The following is a 21,879-nucleotide window of genomic DNA, read 5'->3' on the forward strand; positions in this document are numbered from 1 at the left end:
ATATGAGGCTTCAGGGCCGAAGCTCATCACTGTCTGGGGTCAGGAGGAAATGACTCCACTGTGGAATGGTATTGCATTCTGGGCTATCTGCCCCAGAGAGTTTAAAGAACCAGGGCAGCACGGTTAAAGTGTATTGCCATCCCATGAAAGGAAAAGAGCCGTAGAACTATAAAACCTGGCTACGATTATTGTTCATTATTGTAAAGATGTTTGGTTCCTTTGCTTTCTAGATTCTGGCAGCATGACCAACCAGGAGTCACTCGAGAGCTACCTGAATGGGAGTAAGAAGCAGTTAGGTCAGTGCAAGATGGCATGGCTGGGTTGTTTGGCATTGGGAGAGCGGATTGGGAATGGAGAACCTGAGCTGGGGAGACCGAGTTTGGCGTGATGGGAGCCATAGTAAGTGGGAGAGTTAGGAACCTTGGCTAAGAATGTCCCAACTTAGCAGTAGCTATACCCTGGTACTAAAAAAAGATATCGTAGGATCTATTTAAATGATTTTGGCTGGGGGACTGTTCATTCACCAAGGCTTCGGTTGTGCCATTAAATCACCACCTTTGCCCTGGGATTGTTCCTGAGGGAAAATGGCTGAGACAGGCCCTTCTTGCCCGCTTGGAAAGGCAGGACTGCCCACTCCATGCCAGCTCCGCTCGGCTTGATTTTCCCCAGCGGACTCCAGCCCCTCAGTCCTCAGGCACCAGAAATCCAAGAGCCGAGCTTGCAACAGGCTCTGGAGCCGGAGTGAGTGGCAGGGGAAGGCTTCAGGTGCTCTCTGTCCCCTGGCAGTCTCTACACCGGGCTGGGCACAATCTAGTGCTTAGTGAGGAGCAAAGAAAAAAACACCAGGGCTGGAGCTGGAATGGACTCTCGCTCTGCTCCAGTTGCCCCAAAGGCCACTTCTAATCAGGCCTGTGGGATCCCAATCCCAGTGGGTCCCAAGGTCCTCCTCGGGGAAAGCCAATCATGCCAGCAGCAAGCAGTATCCGGAGCTCCTTGTGGGCCTTATGGTGCTGTCATCTGTCCTGGTTCTGCCTCGTTTCCCCACGGGCCAGAGACTGTTGCCCAGAGATTGGCTAATGGCTCACCTTTTGGCTGCTTTTCCAGATTTCACCTGGGAGGTGAAGGCCAACGACCGAGCCTATCACACACAGTTCAAGAAGAGAGTTGCCTTCTGCCTGACGAGGAAAAAATATGAGGTGAGTCACCTTGCTTCAAGCCTGTGCTTATTTTATGGCCACTAGCATCTCTGCTTATTTCCCAGCTGGCAGTGCAAGCCCCTTGGCCGTGGGCAGGGCGTGAGCAGACAGATCTCCAGAGCGGCTGACTGGAAACGCCTTTTCTGCGAGTGCCTCATTCAACATGAGGAGGGTGGCCTTCCGTATGATTGCTGCAGTGTTCGCCAGTCACGGTCTAGAGCAGCATATTGGGCCATTGAGATTTCTCCTAGAAGGGAGTCGTGGCTTTGTGTGCTTGAGGGAGCCATGGCCTGTAGTGGCTCGTCCATAGAGAGCGTAAGGGACCGGATGATGCTCCCTGCTAACGGAAGGCTTCCTTAGCTCAAGTGGTAGAAGCCACTGGCGGGTTTTTTTGGAGCAGGGTTCTCGTCCTGCTTCTTCAGAGGTGTGTGTTTTGTGCGGTGACTGGGTAGGATCTGTTACCATGGGACCTGGCAGCAGAGGTAAAATGGAAAAGCCAGCATGTGAGAGCGGGGATAAGAAAGGGTAGGATGGGGTGTGTAACCCACTGACTGTGTTACATGCTCCCCACCAGGCCTGATCCACTGAGGATACGAGTCGGCTGCTAGACTCGGCTCTTAGCTCTAGCTGGAGCAACTTCTGCCTTTAGCTCTGGAGATCCCTGGTGTCAGCCACACTGCCAGCTGGCTGGAGCCACCCAGAGTAAGACCGGGAGATGAGCTGATAGGCCCAGATGCTCAAAGGTATTTAGGCTCCTGACTTCTATTGATTTCAAAGGGAGTTAGGCACCTAAATACATGCGAGGAACTGGGCCATGAAGATTAAGGGCCTAATTCTCAGTTGCCCTGCACCTTGGGCAGTCAGTCACTGGGTGCAAAGGGGGGGTTGGATGCTTCCACTCTGACTTGCTAGTGCTTTGTGTTGGCGTAAAAGATGACACAGGGTTGCTGAGCCTGAGGTGGAGGAGTGGGTGTGGGGGAAAGGAGCTCTGCTTCCACCGTATACCCCCCTCCCTCGGTGTAGATCCCTGGCACTTTCTAGGCCCAGCAGCCCCACTGCAGAGTGAATCTGGAATTTAACCTGGGAAGAAGGGGATGTCCTGTGCCCCGTGAGATCCCAGTGGCTGGCAGGAAGCCCTGCTCAGCCCAGCTCTTGCTGCGTCCTGAGAAAGCCCAGGCATGTCAGTCTTTAAAATGCTCCTTCCAGGATAACGCCATCAAGACAGCCAAATACAACGTCCTGACCTTCTTGCCGCTCAATCTCTATGAGCAGTTCCATCGGCTGGCCAACCTCTACTTCCTCTTCGTCATCCTCTTACAGGTGAGATCTCGCTGGAGGTCAGGGGGAGACTGCTGGGCCTGCCAAGTCAGTGCCCTGAGATGGGCACAGAGGGGAGAGAGACACTGTCTAAAGAAGGAGCTGTGCCTCGGGCTTGGAGCTCGGGAGTGTGAGTTAGGACTTCTGAGTTCTAACCCCAACTTTGCTGCAGGATCGCTGCGTGATCTAGGGCAAGTCCCTTCACCTCTCTCGGCCTCCGTTCGGGCTGGAGCAGTCGCCCTCTCTCTCAGTTTTATGGGGATTTCGGATGATCCACTGGATAATTTAAGAAGACCATGTTTCTCTAGCAGCTTTCATGCAAGGATCACAAAATACCCTCCAGTCCTCACACTGCTCCCATGAAGGATATTAGCTGCAGAGACTCGCCCAAGGTCACACAGCAAGCTGCCGGGCACAGAACCCAGAAGTCCTGGCTTCCAGTCCTTTAATCACTAAGGATGGGATTTTCAAACGTTCCTATGCGAGTTAGGAGCCAACTCCCTTGAAAGTCGTTAGCTCAAAGCTTCTTCTCTTTGGCCTTGTCTACACGCAGAGCTGTACCAGATTTTAAACCAGGGGTTCTCAGACTTTTGTACTGGTGACCCCTTTCAAATACCAAGCCTCTGAGTGCGACCCCCCCTTATACATTAAAAACACTTTTTTATATATTTAACACCATTATAAATGCTGGCAGCAAAGCCGGGTTTGGGGTGGAGGCTGACAGCTCGCGACCCCCCATGTAATAATCTCGTGAGCCCCTGAGGGGTCCCGACCCCCAGTTTGAGAATCCCTGCTTTAAACCGATTTAGCTAAACTAGCGCAAAAGGCCATGCAGATGCTCTTAGGGACTGGCCACATGGGAACCAAAATAACCATATGGGTTTTAATTCATCTCCTTAGTTATTTCAGTGTCAGGCTATGTGGGGGCTCTCTCGTTTCACCACAGGAGTGTTCCATTTTGAAATAACTGGCTTCATTGACATAAGGCTAGGAGAAGATACCGTTATTTCGGTTGTTTAGGCAAGCTCTTATTTTGGTTTAACCCAGCTTTGGTTTAACATATCAACGGGGGGATATCGACCAGAATAGCTTATTTTGCACTAACTGTTCTAGCTATTGTGGAATATTTTGTTCTGCAATAACTATTCTGGTCAATTTCCCCATGTCACCCTGTCTGGAGTGGCTCACAAGCGTGAGGGCCGACCTTCGAGCAGACTGTCAAAAAGCAGGGCCAGCACCCCAGACTGGTCATATGTTCTATAATTAGATTTCACCAACCCTGTACCAAATGTGAACTCCCAAAGTACTACAATATTCTTGTAATGGAGTCGCAGACAGTCCCCGAAGACGCTTCAGGCTATCTTGCCACCCAGGCAAGCTGGACTATGTGAGAAATGGTCACTTACACCAACAATTACAAAATAATCAGGTAACACCCAGTCCCAAGAGACCAACACTCAGCCAGGGCGATCTGCATCCCAGATCTCACACCAAAGACAGTCCTATAGCAAACTAACTAAAGGTTTATTAGCTAGGCAAAAGAAATGGGAGTTAATGAGAGATTAATGCAGGTAAAAATATATATGTATGGGTAAGTCATACTCTGTAATTGCAAAAGCTACCAGATTTATTTGGGCATAAGCTTTCGTGGGTAAAAACCTCACTTCTTCAGATGCATCTGAAGAAGCGAGGTTTTTACCCACGAAAGCTTATGCCCAAATAAATCTGTCAGTCTTTAAGGTGCCACCAGACTCCTTGTTGTTTTTGTAGATACAGACTAACACGGCTACCTCCTGATAGTGTTCTTCCAGTTTCCCCAAAGTCTTTCAGGGCTACCCAGAATAACTTGGGGGATCTCTGCCTCCTTGTTCAGTTTTCTGCCCTGTTAGAATCCACACAGCCAGGAGATGAAGAATTTTTCCTTGGGTCCATATTTGTAGCTTCTGGCAGAAACCAAGCTGTCAGGACAGTACCCACGTGGCTTCTTCCTTCATGGCGGGAAAAGAGGAATGTACTTAGAGACTTTGATCTTTGATTTGACACACAATGACCGCTCGCTTTCAATGTGCAGGAATTAACACTCACCTGTTAAAGTTCTTCATTTGCATTACACAAGGCTCCTCTCTGTTTGGCGAGTTATTTAATGACTGGGGTATATGCAATGCAGATGCTTGCTCTTACATTATAACAGGGGACAGATAAGGGAAAACAATGCCTGCAACCTCCCACCCCTTCTTCATGGAGTTTAAACACTAAACACATTTTTGTACATTTCACATTTACTTTGAACTTTCCTAACATGCAAATGAACTGGCCTGCCTTGCAGGTGTGAGTTTGTCAGTTCTCAGCGGATGCCTAGGCCTTGGCCAGAGCTGGCAGTTGCCACTTACCAGCGTCACACTCCGTGTAGACAAGCCCTTAGTTTGGTTTCGTTGAAGTTGAGTAGGAAGACCTTTACGCTATACTGAAAAAGCTGCTCATAAATCAAAATAAGAGCCTCCGTGCCCGTGTTTAAAAAGAGATTGACGTTAAACTGGAGCCATTTCTGCCTGGGGACAGAGCCGCTGGTTTGATTTCCTTTTCCTAGCCAGGCGGAACCAGGAAGTTCAGATGCGCCCGTAGAAAGAGTGGGGAAGTTACCCCAACTCTTCCAACCCTCAAGAAAGGGTCAGTGCTTCAGGGTGGGGGGTGAAGGCTGTGTCTGGTCCCGCACCCTCCCCTAGTAATGTGAGGCTCCTCTGCTCTCTCGCCTTCCATTTCAGACCGTTCCTGAAATCTCCACCCTGCCCTGGTTCACCCTGCTTCTGCCCTTGAGCTTCCTCCTCCTCCTCAGAGGCCTACGGGACCTGATTGACGACATTGTGAGTACCCCAGCAGTTCGCAGGGCTGGAAATCCACGAAGGGGCTCGGTGCATGGTGTGGCTTGCCGGAGAGCCCGGGACTGAGCTGGCACTCCCTGTATCTTTAGGCCTCAGCACCCAGCATGTATCCACAATGCCTTCATGGAGGCAAGGGGCTGTGGCTATCTACCATCCTCCCTTTGGAGCGGGGATGAGTAACTGGCCCCTTCCCCTGGTCTGGCCTCTTCATAATTGACCCACTCCCCTCCCCTGCTCGCTGGGGTCCCAGCCAATGGACAGGCTTCCTCTTAGATCCACAGACATATTGACCGCCCCTTTACTCCCCACGTTCACACCCACTGGGCATGCCTTGTGTCATGCTGCGTGGACGGGCTCGCGCCCGTGCATGCCTACGTCAGGGCAGGCACCCCTATAATTAGATTTTACCCACCCAGAACCAAATGTGAACTCCTGGATTGCTATCACAGTCTGACCATGGAGTTGCAGGCAGTTCCTTTAGACCAGTGGGTCTCAACCTATTTATCATTGTGGGCCACACAGTATTCCTTGGGCCGCAGGTGGAGAACCACAGCATCTCCCCCTCCCCCCGAACCCTACCTCCTACAGACCCCTATGCCCAGGTCCCAAACCCCCGCCCAGAGACCCCTCCACAGAGTGGGGCCAGGAGCGGACCCCGCTGCGTGGCAAGGCAGCACAGCCCCGAAAGCCCGGATCCCGCCCTGCAGGGCAGGGCAGCCCCGGAAGCCCGGACCCTGCCACACAGGGCAGGGAAGGGCAGGGCAGCCTGGCAACCTCAACCCTGCCATGCCGTGCCGGTTATCGGGCAGCCAGGGCTCTGGACCCCGCCGGGTTGGGTGGCCAGGCATCCTGGCCACCACCACGCGGGCCCTGAAGCTTTTAGCACGTAGCTGGGCTGCAGCCCTGTGCTAATTGGGTCACATGCAGGCTGCAGGTTGAGAACCACTGCCTTAGATTCTCCAGCCTATCAGGGAAACTGGACTTGGTGATAAATGGTCACTTACACCAAAAATCACACAATATTCAGGTTGCTTCCAGTCCCAAGAGACCAGTCACTTACCCCAGCTCAGCTGGTTCCCTAGATCTCACACCAAAGACAACGCCTGTAGCCAAACCTGTAATAAACTATCTAAAGGTTTATTAACTAGGAAAGAGAACTAAGAGAGTTGTTTCCAGGCTAAAGCAAGCAGACAGACACACAACTGAGTTGCAATAAATCCTAAGAGTGACAGAATTGTAGTGATCTGTCACTTCAAAGTGTCTTTCAGGGTGGACCCAAGGGTAACCCCTGGCTTCAGTTTGGTGTCTCTGGCCCCGTCAGAGTTCAAACAGCAAAGAGATGGAAAGTTTTCATGTGTCTTTGTTTTATTTCCTTCATTCAGCCTGCAAGTCCGTAGGACAAGTTTCCTTGGACGTTGCCTTTCCAAGGGGCAATAGAGCCATTCACCAGTCCTTTGTATTGCGATGTTCCTTGATGGATCATCTGATTTTGATAGTTCTTCTGGCCACCAGGGTAGGGGTGGAGGTAAACACTCTTCCCATCCGGGTTCACAAGTTTAGAGTAAACATTTTCGAAGTTATAAAGCAAAACTTACAGATTTCCTTATCGCCTGGAATACAGACACTGCAAATAAGATTAATGCGTGCAGCAACTTACAAACGTGCACTAGAGTTGTAACACTAGTAAATCCAGTTTCATAGGATTAATACCTATTTTGCGCAACATAAGCGACCCGGTCATGCCTCCAACTATGAATTAGTCAGTTCTTAGCTAATGCCTGCAGCCCGGGAAAGAGCTTGCCAGTATCACACCTGGAAAGGGCAGATCTCCTCGCTCTGAGACTGGAACGCCTGGACAGAGCCTGGTGCTAACAGGGCCGTTCTCTTGCGGCCCCGGTGAATGGGGAAGCCAGACATGACCTGTCCCTGTCTTTTCTCCTATTTTTGCAGGCCCGACACCGGAGCGACTGGATGATCAACAGCAGGCCCTGCGAAATCTTGGTTGGGAAAAGGTTAGGGGCCTTGAGAAATGTCCAGCTGCGAGCTACAGGATAAAACTCACTGTCTACAGTCATGTTCTCCTCCACCGTGTGTTTGAAGAAGCGGGGGGAGGGGGAGTGGTGGCTCTGTGCCATTGTCTGAGCGCATAGGGTTCTCCCAATTTACCAGCTGTGCTCAGAGAAGTGGCTGTGATGTGTCATCACCCCCAGGCTGCCCCACAGAGACACACCTTCCCACAACCTGGGGCAGGCCTCATTTACTCCATCCTTGGGATTAACACATCCCAGTCCCAGCTGGGATGGGGATCCAGGTGGCCTTGGTTCCACGTGACAGCTCCGCTTGTCCTAAAGGAGTTTCCTTTCCTTGGAAGGGCACCCAGAGAGTTTCTGCCACTTCTGGCCCATAGGGCTCCTCAAGGGGGCGCTGCAGAGCCCAGGTCACTATCGGCCAAAAGTCACTGCCATCGATGGCTGCTAGGTGGCCTGCCTGCTAGGCATGGGTGGGTCTCATGCTAGTTCCCATGTCACGAAACCACCCGCCCAGCTGGTCTTCACATTGGCAGGCTTAGTGGCGTGGCTAAGGATTGGATGGGCCACAGAGACTGACGTCCCCTTTCGTCCTGGAGGTCAGGGTCGAGGCGCAGGGGCTGGGGAGGTGGGAGTGAAACTTGCCCTGCTGCTGCCCGGGCTGCCCTGTGGAGAGAGGTCTCCAGGGCCGTCAGCTCAGCCCATCTCAGCCGTGCTGGCCTCCTAAGCGGCTTGTTTTTCTCTTGCAGCTTTAGCTGGAAGAAATGGAGGGACATCTGTGTCGGCGACATTGTCTGCCTGCGCAAGGACAGCTTCGTCCCGGTGAGTCAGGCCCCTCGTGGCGGGCCGGGCCCCTCGCTCCGAGGCCGTACGCTGGGGAGCGGGGATGAGGGGGCCTCATCAGGAAAGTCTCTCTGAGGCCTTTTCTGTTTTGCTTGCTTTTAAAGGCTGACCTGCTCTTGCTGTCCAGCTCGGAGCCCAGCAGCTTATGTTACGTGGAGACAGCGGATATCGACGGGTAAGGAGAGGGAGAGACTGTGGGGAGACCACAGCCACCGGCTGGGGACCAGAGATACCACAGCCAACGTTCTGAGGCCTCCATATTTGGGAGCCCAGCTGGAGACACTTTGCGCCTGGGTTTCAGAGGTGCTGGGTGCCTGGCAGCGGTGTGGTGGATGTTCAGCACCTTCAAAAACCAGGCCCCAAGGGATTCTGAAATGGGACACCCGAAATTCAAAAACTGGGATGTGTTGCATCTGCAAAGCAGGGGACTAAAAGTCCCATCAGGCCCCTCTGTACACCCCCTTTTTCCTGGCTAAGCAGGGACCATATTTCCTACCAGCCCCATCCCCTTTGCACTTCCATTCCCCTGGCCAGGTAAGAGGAACGGTCCTGAGCCAGGCTGGGCTCAGTTTGGGGAGTGGGAGCCACACGGCAGCAGGGGGCTGGGGAGAAGCCCCAGGAACCATGTGTAGAGCCGCAGTCATCATGGATTTGTCAAGAACAAATCATAGAATCATAGAATCATAGAATATCAGAGTTGGAAGGGACCTCAAGAGGTCATCTAGTCCAACCCCCTGCTCAAAGCAGGACCAATTCCCAGCTAAATCATCCCAGCCAGGGCTTTGTCAAGCCGGGCCTTAAAAACCTCCAAGGAAGGAGACTCCACCACCTCCCTAGGTAACGCATTCCAGTGTTTCACCACCCTCCTAGTGAAATAGTTTTTCCTGATATCCAACCTGGACCTCCCCCACTGCAACTTGAGACCATTGCTCCTTGTTCTGTCATCTGCCACCACTGAGAACAGCCGAGCTCCATCCTCTTTGGAACCCCCCTTCAGGTAGTTGAAGGCTGCTATCAAATCCCCCCTCATTCTTCTCTTCTGGAGACTAAACAATCCCAGTTCTCTCAGCCTCTCCTCATAAGTCATGTGCTCCAGACCCCTAATCATTTTTGTTGCCCTCCGCTGGACTCTTTCCAATTTTTCCACATCCTTCTTGTAGTGTGGGGACCAAAACTGGACACAGTATTCCAGATGAGGCCTCACCAATGTCGAATAAAGGGGAACGATCACGTTCCTCGATCTGCTGGCAATGCCCCTACTTATACAGCCCAAAATGCCGTTAGCCTTCTTGGCAACAAGAGCACACTGTTGACTCATATCCAGCTTCTCGTCCACTGTGACCCCTAGGTCCTTTTCAGCAGAACTGCTACCTAGCCATTCGGTCCCTAGTCTGTAGCAGTGCATGGGATTCTTCCGTCCTAAGTGCAGGACTCTGCACTTGTCCTTGTTGAACCTCATCAGGTTTTTTTCTGCCCAATCCTCTAATTTGTCTAGGTCCCTCTGTATCCGATCCCTACCCTCTAGTGTATCTACCACGCCTCCTAGTTTAGTGTCATCTGCAAACTTGCTGAGAGTGCAGTCCACACCATCCTCCAGATCATTAATAAAGATATTAAACAAAACCGGCCCCAGGACCGACCCTTGGGGCACTCCACTTGAAACCAGCTGCCAACTAGACATGGAGCCATTGATCACTACCCGTTGAGCCCGACGATCTAGCCAGCTTTCTATCCACCTTACAGTCCATTCATCCAGCCCATACTTCTTTAACTTGGTGGCAAGAATACTGTGGGAAACAGTATCAAAAGCTTTGCTAAAGTCAAGAAATAAGACATCCACTGCTTTCCCCTCATCCACAGAGCCAGTTATCTCATCATAGAAGGCAATTAGGTTAGTCAGGCACGACTTCCCCTTCGTGAATCCATGCTGACTGTTCCTGATCACTTTCCTGTCCTCTAAATGTTTCATAATTGATTCCTTGAGGACCTGCTCCATGATTTTTCCAGGGACTGAGGTGAGGCTGACTGGCCTGTAGTTCCCCGGATCCTCCTTCTTCCCTTTTTTAAAGATGGGCACTACATTAGCCTTTTTCCAGTCATCTGGGACCTCCCCCGATCGCCATGAGTTTTCAAAAATAATGGCTAATGGCTCTGCAATCTCACCCGCCAACTCCTTTAGCACCCTCGGATGCAGCGCATCCGGCCCCATGGACTTGTGCACGTCCAGTTTTTCTAAATAGTCCCGAACCACTTCTTTCTCCACAGAGGGTTGGTCACCTTCTCCCCATGCTGTACTGCCCAGTGCAGCAATCTGGGAGCTGACCTTGTGCGTGAAGACAGAGGCAAAAAAATCATTGAGTACATTAGCTTTTTCCACATCCTCGGTCACTAGGTTGCCTCCCTCATTCAGTAAGGGGCCCACACTTTCCTTGATTTTCTTCTTGTTGCTAACATACCTGAAGAAACCCTTCTTGTTACTCTTAACATCTCTTGCTAACTGCAACTCCAAGTGTGATTTGGCCTTCCTGATTTCACTCCTGCACGCCTGAGCAATATTTTTATACTCCTCCCTGGTCATTTGTCCAATCTTCCACTCCTTATAAGCCTCTTTTTTGCGTTTAAGATCAGCAAGGATTTCACTGTTTAGCCAAGCTGGTCGCCTGCCATATTTACTATTCTTTCTACACATCGGGATGGTTTGTTCCTGCAACCTCAATAAGGATTCTTTAAAATACAGCCAGCTCTCCTGGACCCCTTTGCCCTTCATGTTATTCTCCCAGGGGATCCTGCCCATCTGTTCCCTGAGGGAGTCAAAGTCTGCTTTTCTGAAGTCCAGGGTCCATATTCTGCTGCTCTCCTTTCTTCCTTGTGTCAGGAATCATGTCAAACCAACCCGATAGCTTTCTTAGACAGGGCGACAAGCCTTGTGGATGGGGGGAAGCGGTAGATGTGGTGTATCTTGACTTTAGTAAGGCTTTTGATCCTGTCTCGCATGACGTTCTCATAAACAAACTAGGGAAATAAAACCTAGATGGAGCTACTATAAGGTGGGTGCAAAACTGGTTGGAAAATCGTTCCCAGAGAGTAGTTATCAGTGGTTCACAGTCATGCTGGAAGGGTCAGGGCTCTGCAGGGAACGGTTCTGGGTCTGGTTCTGTTCAATATCTTCATCAGTGATTTAGATAATGGCATAGAGAGTACAGTCTGATGCCAAAGCTGGGAGGGGTTGCAAGTGCTTTGGAGGATAGGATTAAAATTCAAAATGAGCTGGACAAACTGGAGAAATGGTCTGAAGTAAATAGGATGAAATTCAATAAGGACAAATGCAAAGTACTCCACTTGGAAAGGAACAATCAGTTACACACATACAAAATGGGCAATGACTGCCTAGGAAGGAGTACTGCGGAAAGGGATCTGGGGGGTCATAGCGGCCCACAAGCTAAATAAGAGTCAACAGTGTAACACTGTTGCAAAAAAAGCAAACATCATTCTGGGATGTACAGTATTAGCAGGAGTGTTGTAAACAAGACACGAGAAGTAATTTTTCCGCTCTCCTCTGCGCTGATTAGGCCTCAGCTGGAGTATTGTGTCCAGTTCTGGGCGCCACATTTCAGGAAAGATGTGGAGAAATTGGAGAAAGTCCAGTGAAGAGCAACAAAAATGATTAAATGTCTAGAAAACGTGACCTATGAGCAGGGGCGGCTCTAGCTTTTTTGCCGCCCCAAACATGGCAGGCAGGCTGCCTTTGGCGGCATGCCTGCGGGAGGTCCTGGGTCCTGCGGATTTGGCGGCTTGCCTGTGGGAGGTCCGCTGGTCCCACGATTTCGGCGTACCTGGTGCCGAATTGCTGCCGAATCCGCGGGACCGGCGGATCTCCCGCAGGCATGCCACCGAAGGCTGCCTGACTGCCGTCCTCACAGGAACCGGCAGGGCGCCCCCTGCGGCTTGCTGCCCCAGGTACGCGCTTAGAGCGCTGGTGCCTGGAGCCGCCGCTGCCTATGAGGGAAGATTGAAAAAACTGGGTTTGTTTAGTCTGGAAAAGAGAAGACTGAAAGGGGACATGATAACAGTTTTTAAGTACATAAAAGGTTGTTACAAGGAGGAGGGAGAAAAATGGTTCTTCTTAACCTCTGAGGATAGGACAAGAAGCAATGGGCTTAAACTGCAGCAAGGGAGATTTAGGTTGGACATTAGGCAAAGCTTCCTAACTGTCAGGGTGGTTAAGCACTGGAATAAATTGCCTAGGGGGGTTGTGGAATCTCCATCATTGGGGATTTTTAAGAGCAGGTTGGACAAACACCCGTCAGGGATGGTCTTGATAATACTGAGTCCTGCCTTGAGTGCAGGGGACTGGACTAGATGACCTCTCAAGGTCCCTTCCAGTCCTATGGTTCTATGAGGAACCGGCCGTGACTGCCGGACGTCACAGGTGGGTGCAGGCCTGTGTGGGACTTCTGCGGGAGCAGCAACGGCTGGCAGGGAGCCAGGGCGGAGGGGCCCCAACGAGAGACACAAACTGAGCTTGGCTTGGAAACCTGCAAATGCCTGTTTGCAGGAATAGAGACTGGACTGGAGCGGTGCCCCGGGCCCTAGGGCTGACCAGCCCTGACCCTCGATGGGACTGTCTGGGGCCCGAACAGGAACTGCTGTTGCTCAATGTGACTAACTGTGTAAGCTTCTGTACCAAGGGTCTCTGCAACCTTCCCCGTCCTGCCAGCCCCAGTGACAACCTGCCCTTCAGCCCTGTGTCTGAGCGGTTACTGGGACCCACCAGGGCTAGCGCCCACAAGGCCTCGCTGCTGAAGCACCTGCAGGCCTTGCCTCTGAGGTGCACGCACCTGGCATGCTCCTAGGACCTAGGGGTTTGGGGTACAGAATAACCCCAATAATTACAGGGTCCCAAAGAGGATGATCTGGTGGTTAAGGCACTGGCCTGGGACTCTGCAGAGCTGGGTGAAATCTCCCGCTCTGCCCAGACTCCCTGCCTGACCTTGGGCAAATCATGTCACCTCACTGGGCCTCAGTTCCCCATCTATAAAATGGGGATAACGATCCTTGCTCTCCCCCTCTCTGTCTGTCTGGTGTATTTAGAGTGTAAGTTCTTCAGGGCAGGGATTGTCTCTTACTACGTGTATAAGCAACACCCAGCACAACGGGGCCCTGAACTCAACCGGGGGGGCAGCTAGGTGCTACCGTAATGCACATAAATCGTAATAATTAATAGTACCCCTCTCAGCCCACGTTTCTCCAACCCTTGGGGACAACAGGTCAGTGGATCTCAATCAGGGGTACACACACCCCTGGGAGTAGGCAGCGCTCTTCCTGGGGGTCCATCAACTCATCTAGAGATTTGCTTAATTTTACAACAGGCTACATAAAAAGCACTAGCGAAGTCAGTACAAATTAAAACTTCATACAGGCAATGGCTTGTTTATACTGCTCTATGTACTATCCGCTGGAATGTAAGTACAACATTCGTATTCCAATTGATTTATTTTATAATTATAAGGTAGAAACGAGGAAGTGAGCGATTTCTCAGTACTAGCGCGCTGTGACACTTTTGTACGTTTAGGTCTAATTTTGGAAGCAAGTCGTTTTTAAATGAGGTGAATCTTGGGGGTACAGTAATCTGGAAATATGGAGAGCCATGGCACTAGGGGAGCAACCCCCCCCCCCCCCCGCTTTGTGGCTTTTCCTTCTGATTGTTTTCAGACCTGTTCTTGTTTTCAGGGAAACCAACCTGAAGTTCAGACAGGCCCTTCTGGCCACGCACCAGGAGCTGGTGAGCGAGGCAAGCATGGCTGCCTTTGACGGTGAGTGCCCGGCAAGAGCAAGGCGCATTTCGTTCGCCTCGCCGGCTCCAGTATAAACCCGGAGCAACAGGGATATTTATTTAATTACCCTGCCAAAATCTCCCTGGTCTGAGTTTCTTCCACAGAAGCTGTGTCAGTCCCCCCGCTCAGGCGGAAGGGGTGAGGGATGGGAGGAGGGACCCCTCTCTTTAGTCGCTCCCCAGAAAGCCAAGGAGTGATTCAGACCCTCCTTGCTGTTGGCGTCCCAGGGAAAGTGACCTGCGAGGAGCCCAACAGCCGCATGCACAGCTTCATCGGCACGCTGGAGTGGAGGGGTGAGAAGTACTCGCTGGACAGTGAGAAGATCTTGCTGCGAGGCTGCAGGATACGCAACACCGAGACCTGCTACGGCCTCGTTATCTACGCGGGTGAGTGCAAGCGGCCTATGCCCCTCAGCCAGCCTTCACCTGCCTTATCCCATCCCTGCGGAAACTGGTCCATATACCTGAGTACGGAGACGGGCCCAGTGGGAAGCAGGCCGCCAGCCAAAGGGTAGGCTAAGCTGCTCACTGGATGGCCGCGGCGGGAGGCCTGGTTCTCTCCCATGTGCATTAGCTGTAATTGGCCAGGTGCACCATGGTGTTGGGGGATGGGCTGCCTTCCTGTGAAGCCTCAAGAATAGGCCACTGCTGGCGGGAGGGGAGGGGATGCTGAACTTGCTGAACCAATGATCAGCCCGAGGTACAGCATAGCCTCTGTGTTTAACCCATCAGTAAAACTTCCTTTGCGCCCCGTGTCAGCGCTATCGCAGCCCAGTTCACAGCTCACCCCATGTATGATGTCCACACATGCCTAGGAGTTGCCAGACCATTGCACAATATTATCCAGGTCTGTTGGGTATCCCTTCCCGATGCCTAGCTTATGTTCTGTCGCCGGGCGGTGGATAGTTCTCGGAACAAGAGTAATTGCAGGTGCTGTTCTGACTCATTTGAGTAGCGTGGTTGGTCATGCGAACAAACACCTGCAGATTCACTGTTTAGATTCACATTCTCAGGTGCCCTTCAGATTTTCCCTTACAGTGAAGGACTTAGGAAACTCAATCTGTTTGTCACAGAGCAGGTTAAGAAGTGACTTGATCCTGGTCTATAGGTACCTACAAGAGAAGATTTCTGACCGTAGAGGGCTGCTTTTGTCTAGCAGACAAAGGCATAACAAGATCCGGTGGCTGGTAGCTGGCGTGAAATCAATTCGGGCTAGAAATAAGGCACATTTTTTTGTGAGTGTAATTAACCATTGGGCCTGCTTACCACGGGATGCGCTGGAGTCTCCATGACCAAGTCTTTAAAGCAAGACGGGGCGTCTTTCCAAAAATACGCTGTAGCTCAACTCAAGATAGGGGCTTGGTGCAGAAATTACAGATCGGAATTCTATGGCCTGTGTTGTCAAGGAGATCGAACTAGAGGACAGAACAGTCCCTCTGGCCCAACTCTGTAAAGGGTCTTCAGCCTTTTGGAGAGCTCATTAAATCCCTACCCTAAGGGCAGAGGATGAGGCGACACCTGGGCTTGTTAATGCTCCTGCCACTGTCCCCCGATGTCACAGATACCCAAGGTGGGATTTGAGGGCTCCATGTGGCCTGAGGTTTCCAACTCTGTAGCTCTTTGCTAACTTCGTGGGGAGAACAGTTCTGATCAGTGGCAGGTGCCTCTAGTGCAGGTGATGTCGGACAGCAGACGATTTCTGTTTATCTAAGCAATGCCATTGGGATGGGCGTACTAGAAATGCCGTCGATACCTCGTTTACAAGGCCCCTTTGCACCATTCTGGCAGCAATGAAGGAATAAATTACATGTATGCTCCGGGCAAGTTGCCTCTGCAGCGCTTGAATTGCAAAGGTCGGCCATCCACGTGCAAGTAACACTTCTAGAGTTCCCTGCACCTGGAGCTCTCCAATGACTGTATGAAGGGCTACACGTAATTATACCCAGTTTATAGATGGGGAAACGGAGCCACAAAGGTGAATTGAATTGCTCAAGATCACACAGTAGGTCAGTGGCAGAGCTGGGAGTGGAACTTAGGAGGCCCCTGGTCTAATCACTAGACCATGCTGTGGGATGGTGGAACGGGCTTCCCTGGAATGAGTTCCTATCACCGTGTCATGACACCTACATCATGGGGCATGTGGGAGACTTTTCTCCCCAGTCTGGAGAGCAAAGTGGGTGTGATGCAGCCTGCATGCCAAACAATTGCCAGGGCCATGTGGTTTTTTTTATTTTCCTTTCTAAAACGTGTCTTGTCCAGGATTGGATTCCAAAATCATGAAAAACTGCGGGAAGATCAAGATGAAGAAAACCAAGCTGGACCGCTTGATGGACAGACTGGTGATCTTAGTAAGTGCATCTCTTCCACCAGAAACGGGCTGGCCAGCTGAGCGGCGCTGCCTGACTGCCCACTCCCCAGAGGTGTGGCTCTGTCTCTGGTTCAGCATGGAGTGGAAGGCAGGTGTGGGACTGGAGTTGGGAGCGTTTTATCTGGTGGGTTGGGGGGGGCAGTTCAGACCCAGGTCGGTCATTGCCATCTGAAAGCTGCTGGGGGAGATGAGTTGCGTGCTTCTCAATCCGGTTCCTAGTGGCTGGATGTCAGTGTCAATCAAGGCAGCATCGCAACTAGAGTAACGTTGCTTGCTGGCAGCTTCAGCAGAGGGACCGAAGACAGAGGCGGAACGCCCCTCTCCTCTAAAGATAGCAGTTAGTGCAGCTCGGACACTTGCATGGCTTTTCGTTCTCGGCAGCTGTCAAAGTGGTACTTTCCCCATGGCCCCTCCCCTGAGCGGCCAGGTCTGTCCTTGTCCCAGTGGACTCTGCCCATCCACACTGATAGCAAAGAGACCAGCCCCTTTCGCCAGCGCTGCAGTTTAAATTAAATAAGACCAGGTCTTAAGCAAGTATAAATCAACCTCGCTCCATTGAAGTCAAGGGGGCCAGATTCTCAGCTGGTGGAAATGGACCGTAGCTTTCCTGTAGAGCTGTGCCAGTGTCCACTACCTGAGGATCTGGCTTGGAGAGCAAAGATCCTCTGTCTGTAGATTCTAATTTAAAGGCTAATTCTTGTCCTGCTGTCTTGAAGAACCACGGCCACATATGTTTGCAGAGGGACCAGCAGGCAGATGGGTGAACGTGGTGGTAGGACCACGATGCTATGTTGATAGCTACACATGAGCTAGTCGTGGCTTTCTAAGTTCCTGCTTTCGAGTGTAACTTTCCAACCAAATGACCCATCAGGCCTATTTACATCAACACTAGGAACAGCAACTATTCCTTGCGGATGCCTGGTTAGATACCAGCTACCCCTGGGGCCTTGTATTGTGTTTATCTCAGAAATAACACGGTGCACGGCTATTTATAATACCATCTGTGGTGTTCATCACCATCGTACATCAGAAACGGGAACGAATTAGGCTTCCCCACACAGAGAGCGAGGAAGTGACTTGTCCCCAAGGTTTCGGGGGGAACAGGACAAAACCCAGCTCCCCAGAGCCATTGCCCTAACCACAAGACCATCCCGTCTGCCCTGAAGTCTCTATTTAAAGGCAGCACTCTCAGTTACCCGTTCTAGCTGCGCTGCCTCGTTGGCTCTGTCCTTCCATCCTCCGTCGGTGGCTCCCACGTGATGCTCTGTGGCCCTTTGCGGGGGGTGGTTTGTGGATGGTCACGTGGCGCTAGCTCCTCCTCCCGCTTGCCAGGTGCATTGAGAGAAACGAAAGGTGCATTAAATACTTTCCTACCGGTGCTTTGCCATATGAGCACTGGCTGCACCTGCTGCTGCGGGGATGTTATGTGACTAGGGATGGGCAGGGGTGGGTCTAAGCTATAACAACCGGGAAGGGAGATACCCATGAGATGTGTCTATATTATTATTATTATTGACTGTGTTATGTGTCATTATTATTATTTTACTATTAATTTGTATTCCGGTGGCACCGAGGAGCCCACTCATGAACCAGAGCCCCAGTGTGCTAGGTGCTGTACAGACACAGAACAAAATGACACAGTCTCTTCCCCCAAGAGCTTCCCATCTAAGGGCAGGTCTTCACTACAGGGGGAGGTCGATTTAATATACGCAAATTCAGCTACGCAAATAGCGTAGCTGAATTTGACCTATCGGAGCCGACTTACCCCGCTGTGAGGACGGCGGCAAAATCGACCTCCACGGCTCCCCGTCGACGGCGCTTACTCCCATCTCCGCTGGTGGAGTAAGAGCTTCGATTCGGGGATCGATTGTCGTGTCCCAATGAGACGCGATAATTCGATCCCCAAGAGATCGATTTCTACCCGCCGATTCAGGCGGGTAGAGTAGACCTAGCCTAAGTAAAATATGGCCCCCCAACAGGGCAGAGCTTGAGAACTCGGGCTCTATGTCGAAGGTCTTGTCCACATGGGAACGTTTTACCAGTTATCCAGATCTAGTTATGCTGGTATAAACCTCCGTCGTGTGGACACTCTTATTCCGGTATAAGATTGGCTCTTTTGGGTTTAGTTCTAAACCCCTTCCCAAGTGACATACAGTAACCTGAAAAAAGGCCCAGAACAAGAGTGTCCACACAAAGGTTATACCAGGATCCATGGTTTCATCCATCTTCTAGTCTGAGCTCCCTGCGTAGTTAATTTTCACCCGGAAACTCGTGCACTGAGCCCAAAGACTTTAGTTAGACTAAAGCATGTCAGTCCTCAGGAGACTCAACTGTGTCACACAGCGAGAACAGGAGAGACCAAGGTGCCACCCATGCCCAAGGCCCTGCAATGGCAGGGAATTGATTAGGTGACAGACTCCCAGATGATCACAAAAGGTGCTCCACACTCCCGGCTGCAATGGAAAGTGAAAACCCCCCCAAGCTCACCACCTGGGGGGAAGTTCCTTCCTGACATCGAATGTGGCCATGTATGACCAGGGCATGCGAGCAAGACACACCAGCTGAGGATCTAAGATAACGCTAGTGGTTTAAATTTACACCATGGGTTATACCGAAGAAGGGCCTGTCTGCACCCGTGTAAGTACCCTGCTTCACACCAGTGCGGCCATTATCTGCACGGGGAAAGCACCAGTGTAGCTACGCTGCTACTAAAATGGCTAATACAGCCAGGCCCTCACTCCTGCCTCTCTGCAAGCCTGGGCGGTGCTGCTTGGCCCAGGAACCCCCTTGGACAAGAGTCTGGTGGAATCCTGCACAGTGCCTTGAGATGTGGATTTCTTCCCCTGCCCCCAGATCTTCGCGATGCTGGTCTTTATCTCACTCTGTCTCGCCTTTGCCGCCGGATTCTGGGCCGTGAAGTTCCACGCGGAGCACAGCTACCTCTCCGCTTTGTATGTCGGCACAAGCCCTGCCGAGCAGGCCTTTTTCGCCTTCTGGGGCTTCATGATCCTTCTGAGCATCATCATACCGATGTCCATGTACATAACGTAAGAGCCTCAGAGCGGATTCTGTGCTGCTTAGAAATAGTCGCTGTCTTTTACTTTATCCTTTTGCCCTCCTGGGTCAGCCTGCCATTCGGGGCAGCAGGGAACATTGGTGCCTCTGGGACTGGGAGTCAGCGTGCCTGGGTTCTGCTTTTTACTGTGTCGTGACCTTGAGCAAGTCACTGATTCTATTTGCTTATCCGTGGAAGGGGGTAATATTGACCTAGCTCAGAGGACGGGCTGTGATGCTCAAATTCATTAATGTGAGTAAAGTGCTTTGGGATCCTCAGATGAAAGTCACTAGAGAAGCGCACGGGAGGCTGTTGCGGTCTGGAGTGATGGTTAGGCTGGTGGTGATAGCTTGATGATGAAGATAATATTTGGTCACTAAATGATTCAGACGAGGACACAACTGGGAGCCTAAATACAGTTAATGCGCAGCACTGTGGATGTTCAAAGCACTTTACAGAAATTAGATACTGAATCATCCCCTGCCGCAGTGAGGTTCTTAACCCCACTTTACAGAGTGGGGAAACTGAGGCATGCAGGAGGAAGTGACTTGCCTGAGGCACCAAGTCAGGATTAGCACTCCTGGCTCCCACTCCTTTGCCTGGGCCTCCCTCGGCGCTCATCAGTACGGGAACTGGATGTTAGATTGGAGGGTGGGGAGGACGGAATGTGATAGCTGGTTAGGGCTAGGGACAGGAGAGAGCAGACTCTCCCTCCCCCTCTAAACCTGACTTAAGCCTTCGCTGAGTCTGGAAGAGTTTAACATTCTCCTGTGCCCGTTCCTTTGCACATTCACTCCCCTGGGAAGCAGGAGCGATGAAGATCTCTGGGACATCTCTGTTTCTGTCCTGATCAGAGGCAGGAATGACTGGAAATCTCTTGTTCACCCAATGACTTGAGATTCTCAGCCCAGCTGGGAAGACACCAGAGGTCCGATTCGTCAGAAGCAGCTTCCAGACTTTTGGGTCCTTACCTGAACCTTCAGACGTTTGAGGTTGGTCATTACGGGCCAGATTTTCAAAAGTGCTGAGGGACAGATGTTCTGGCACTCAGCACCTTCCATTAGGGGCAGATTTTCAAAAGAGCTTAGCACCCAACCTGCTCCCAACCCAGAATGCTGAGCTCTCATGAAATTCTGACCCTAAGTGATCTGCATTATTCTGGATTCTAGCAGGCTCTGAGTTGTAAGACAAAGAGAAAGGGGGAGATGTCAGATTCCCAAACGTCCCTCGCTCTGTGGCTAAAATAACTATCCTGCCTCTTTTGTGTCTCCTTCCCCCGGGGCTCCTAGGTTTGAATTCATCTACATGGTGAACAGCTATTTTATTGACTGGGACCTGGAGATGTATTACCCTGCAAAGGACACTCCAGCAAAAGCCAGGAGCACCAGCCTCAATGACCAGCTCGGCCAGATTGAGTACATCTTCTCGGACAAGACGGGCACCTTAACGCAGAACATTATGACCTTCAAGAAATGTTGCATCAACGGGATCATCTATGGTACCTCTGAGTGGAAGCAGGTTTCTATGGGTTCTTGGGGGAGGCTGACCTTGAATAGTTGCGGGGTGCAGGACACCTGGGTTCTATTTCTTGTTCTGCTGGGGATTGGTCCTGCTTTGAGCAGGGGGTTGGACTAGATGACCTCCTGAGGTCCCTTCCAACCCTGAGATTCTGATTCTGCTACAGACCTGCTGTGCAACCCATAGCAAATAATTTAATCCAGTTCATTAATATTAGCAAGGTGCGTTGAGGTCTTCAGGTAGCAGGTGCTGTAGAACTTCAGCAGTTATGTCAGATGCTGTTGGGCAGTTGCTCTGCTGGGACTGCTGCGTTTCATGCTGGTCAGTATTGTCCCATTGTTCGCCCATGCTCTTCCTGGCTGCGTGGTGCACCTGGCGCTTAGGGTGACCGTATGTTCCATGGTGGCCGGGACAGACCCTTTTTTAAGCCCTGTCTTGGCAGTCCCGACTTTTTCGGCAAAAGTGGGCATTTCTCCTGTTTGCTCTTGCCAACTACGGGACAAAGGCACTTTTGTCAAAAAGGCGGGGTGTGGCAGAACGTGCCGGGAAAGGGAGTGGCAGTGTCGGCCCCTCGTGGTGGGGAGGCAGGGCTCAGGCGAGCAGCAACGCCTACCCTACGTGGGGAAGGGAGAGTCAGGGCTTGGGTCAGCCCCACATGGGGGGGTGGAGGGTGGCTTGGGTGAGCGACTCGGGCCAGCCCCACATGGAGGTGCGGACGCTCTGGCTAGCCCTACGCAGTGTCCTATTTTCCTTTTGGGAAATATGGTCGCCCTACTTGTCTCTCACGTGGATTGTAAGGTCTTCAGCGCAGGGACTGGCTTTTTGTTCTGTCTCGTGCCTAGC

At 51.5% G+C, this 21,879-nt stretch overlaps 1 protein-coding gene across 1 annotated transcript in view; it reads left to right on the top strand.

The window, feature by feature from the left end:
- The first annotated feature begins 241 nt into the window (after positions 1–241).
- Positions 242–21,879, top strand: part of ATP8B3 (ATPase phospholipid transporting 8B3) — a 42,555-nt gene continuing 20,917 nt past the window's right edge. Inside the window, exons 1-12 of the mRNA XM_034755595.1 lie at positions 242–296; positions 1,105–1,196; positions 2,403–2,516; positions 5,276–5,374; positions 7,343–7,404; positions 8,169–8,241; positions 8,367–8,437; positions 13,993–14,075; positions 14,324–14,482; positions 16,355–16,443; positions 19,317–19,510; positions 20,808–21,036. Of these exons, the coding sequence (XP_034611486.1) occupies positions 242–296; positions 1,105–1,196; positions 2,403–2,516; positions 5,276–5,374; positions 7,343–7,404; positions 8,169–8,241; positions 8,367–8,437; positions 13,993–14,075; positions 14,324–14,482; positions 16,355–16,443; positions 19,317–19,510; positions 20,808–21,036 (1,320 nt within the window). The remainder of the gene's footprint in view (positions 297–1,104; positions 1,197–2,402; positions 2,517–5,275; positions 5,375–7,342; positions 7,405–8,168; positions 8,242–8,366; positions 8,438–13,992; positions 14,076–14,323; positions 14,483–16,354; positions 16,444–19,316; positions 19,511–20,807; positions 21,037–21,879) is intronic.

Source organism: Trachemys scripta, chromosome 22 (genome assembly GCF_013100865.1).
Source record: "Trachemys scripta elegans isolate TJP31775 chromosome 22, CAS_Tse_1.0, whole genome shotgun sequence".
NCBI classification, from domain to species: Eukaryota; Metazoa; Chordata; order Testudines; family Emydidae; genus Trachemys; species Trachemys scripta.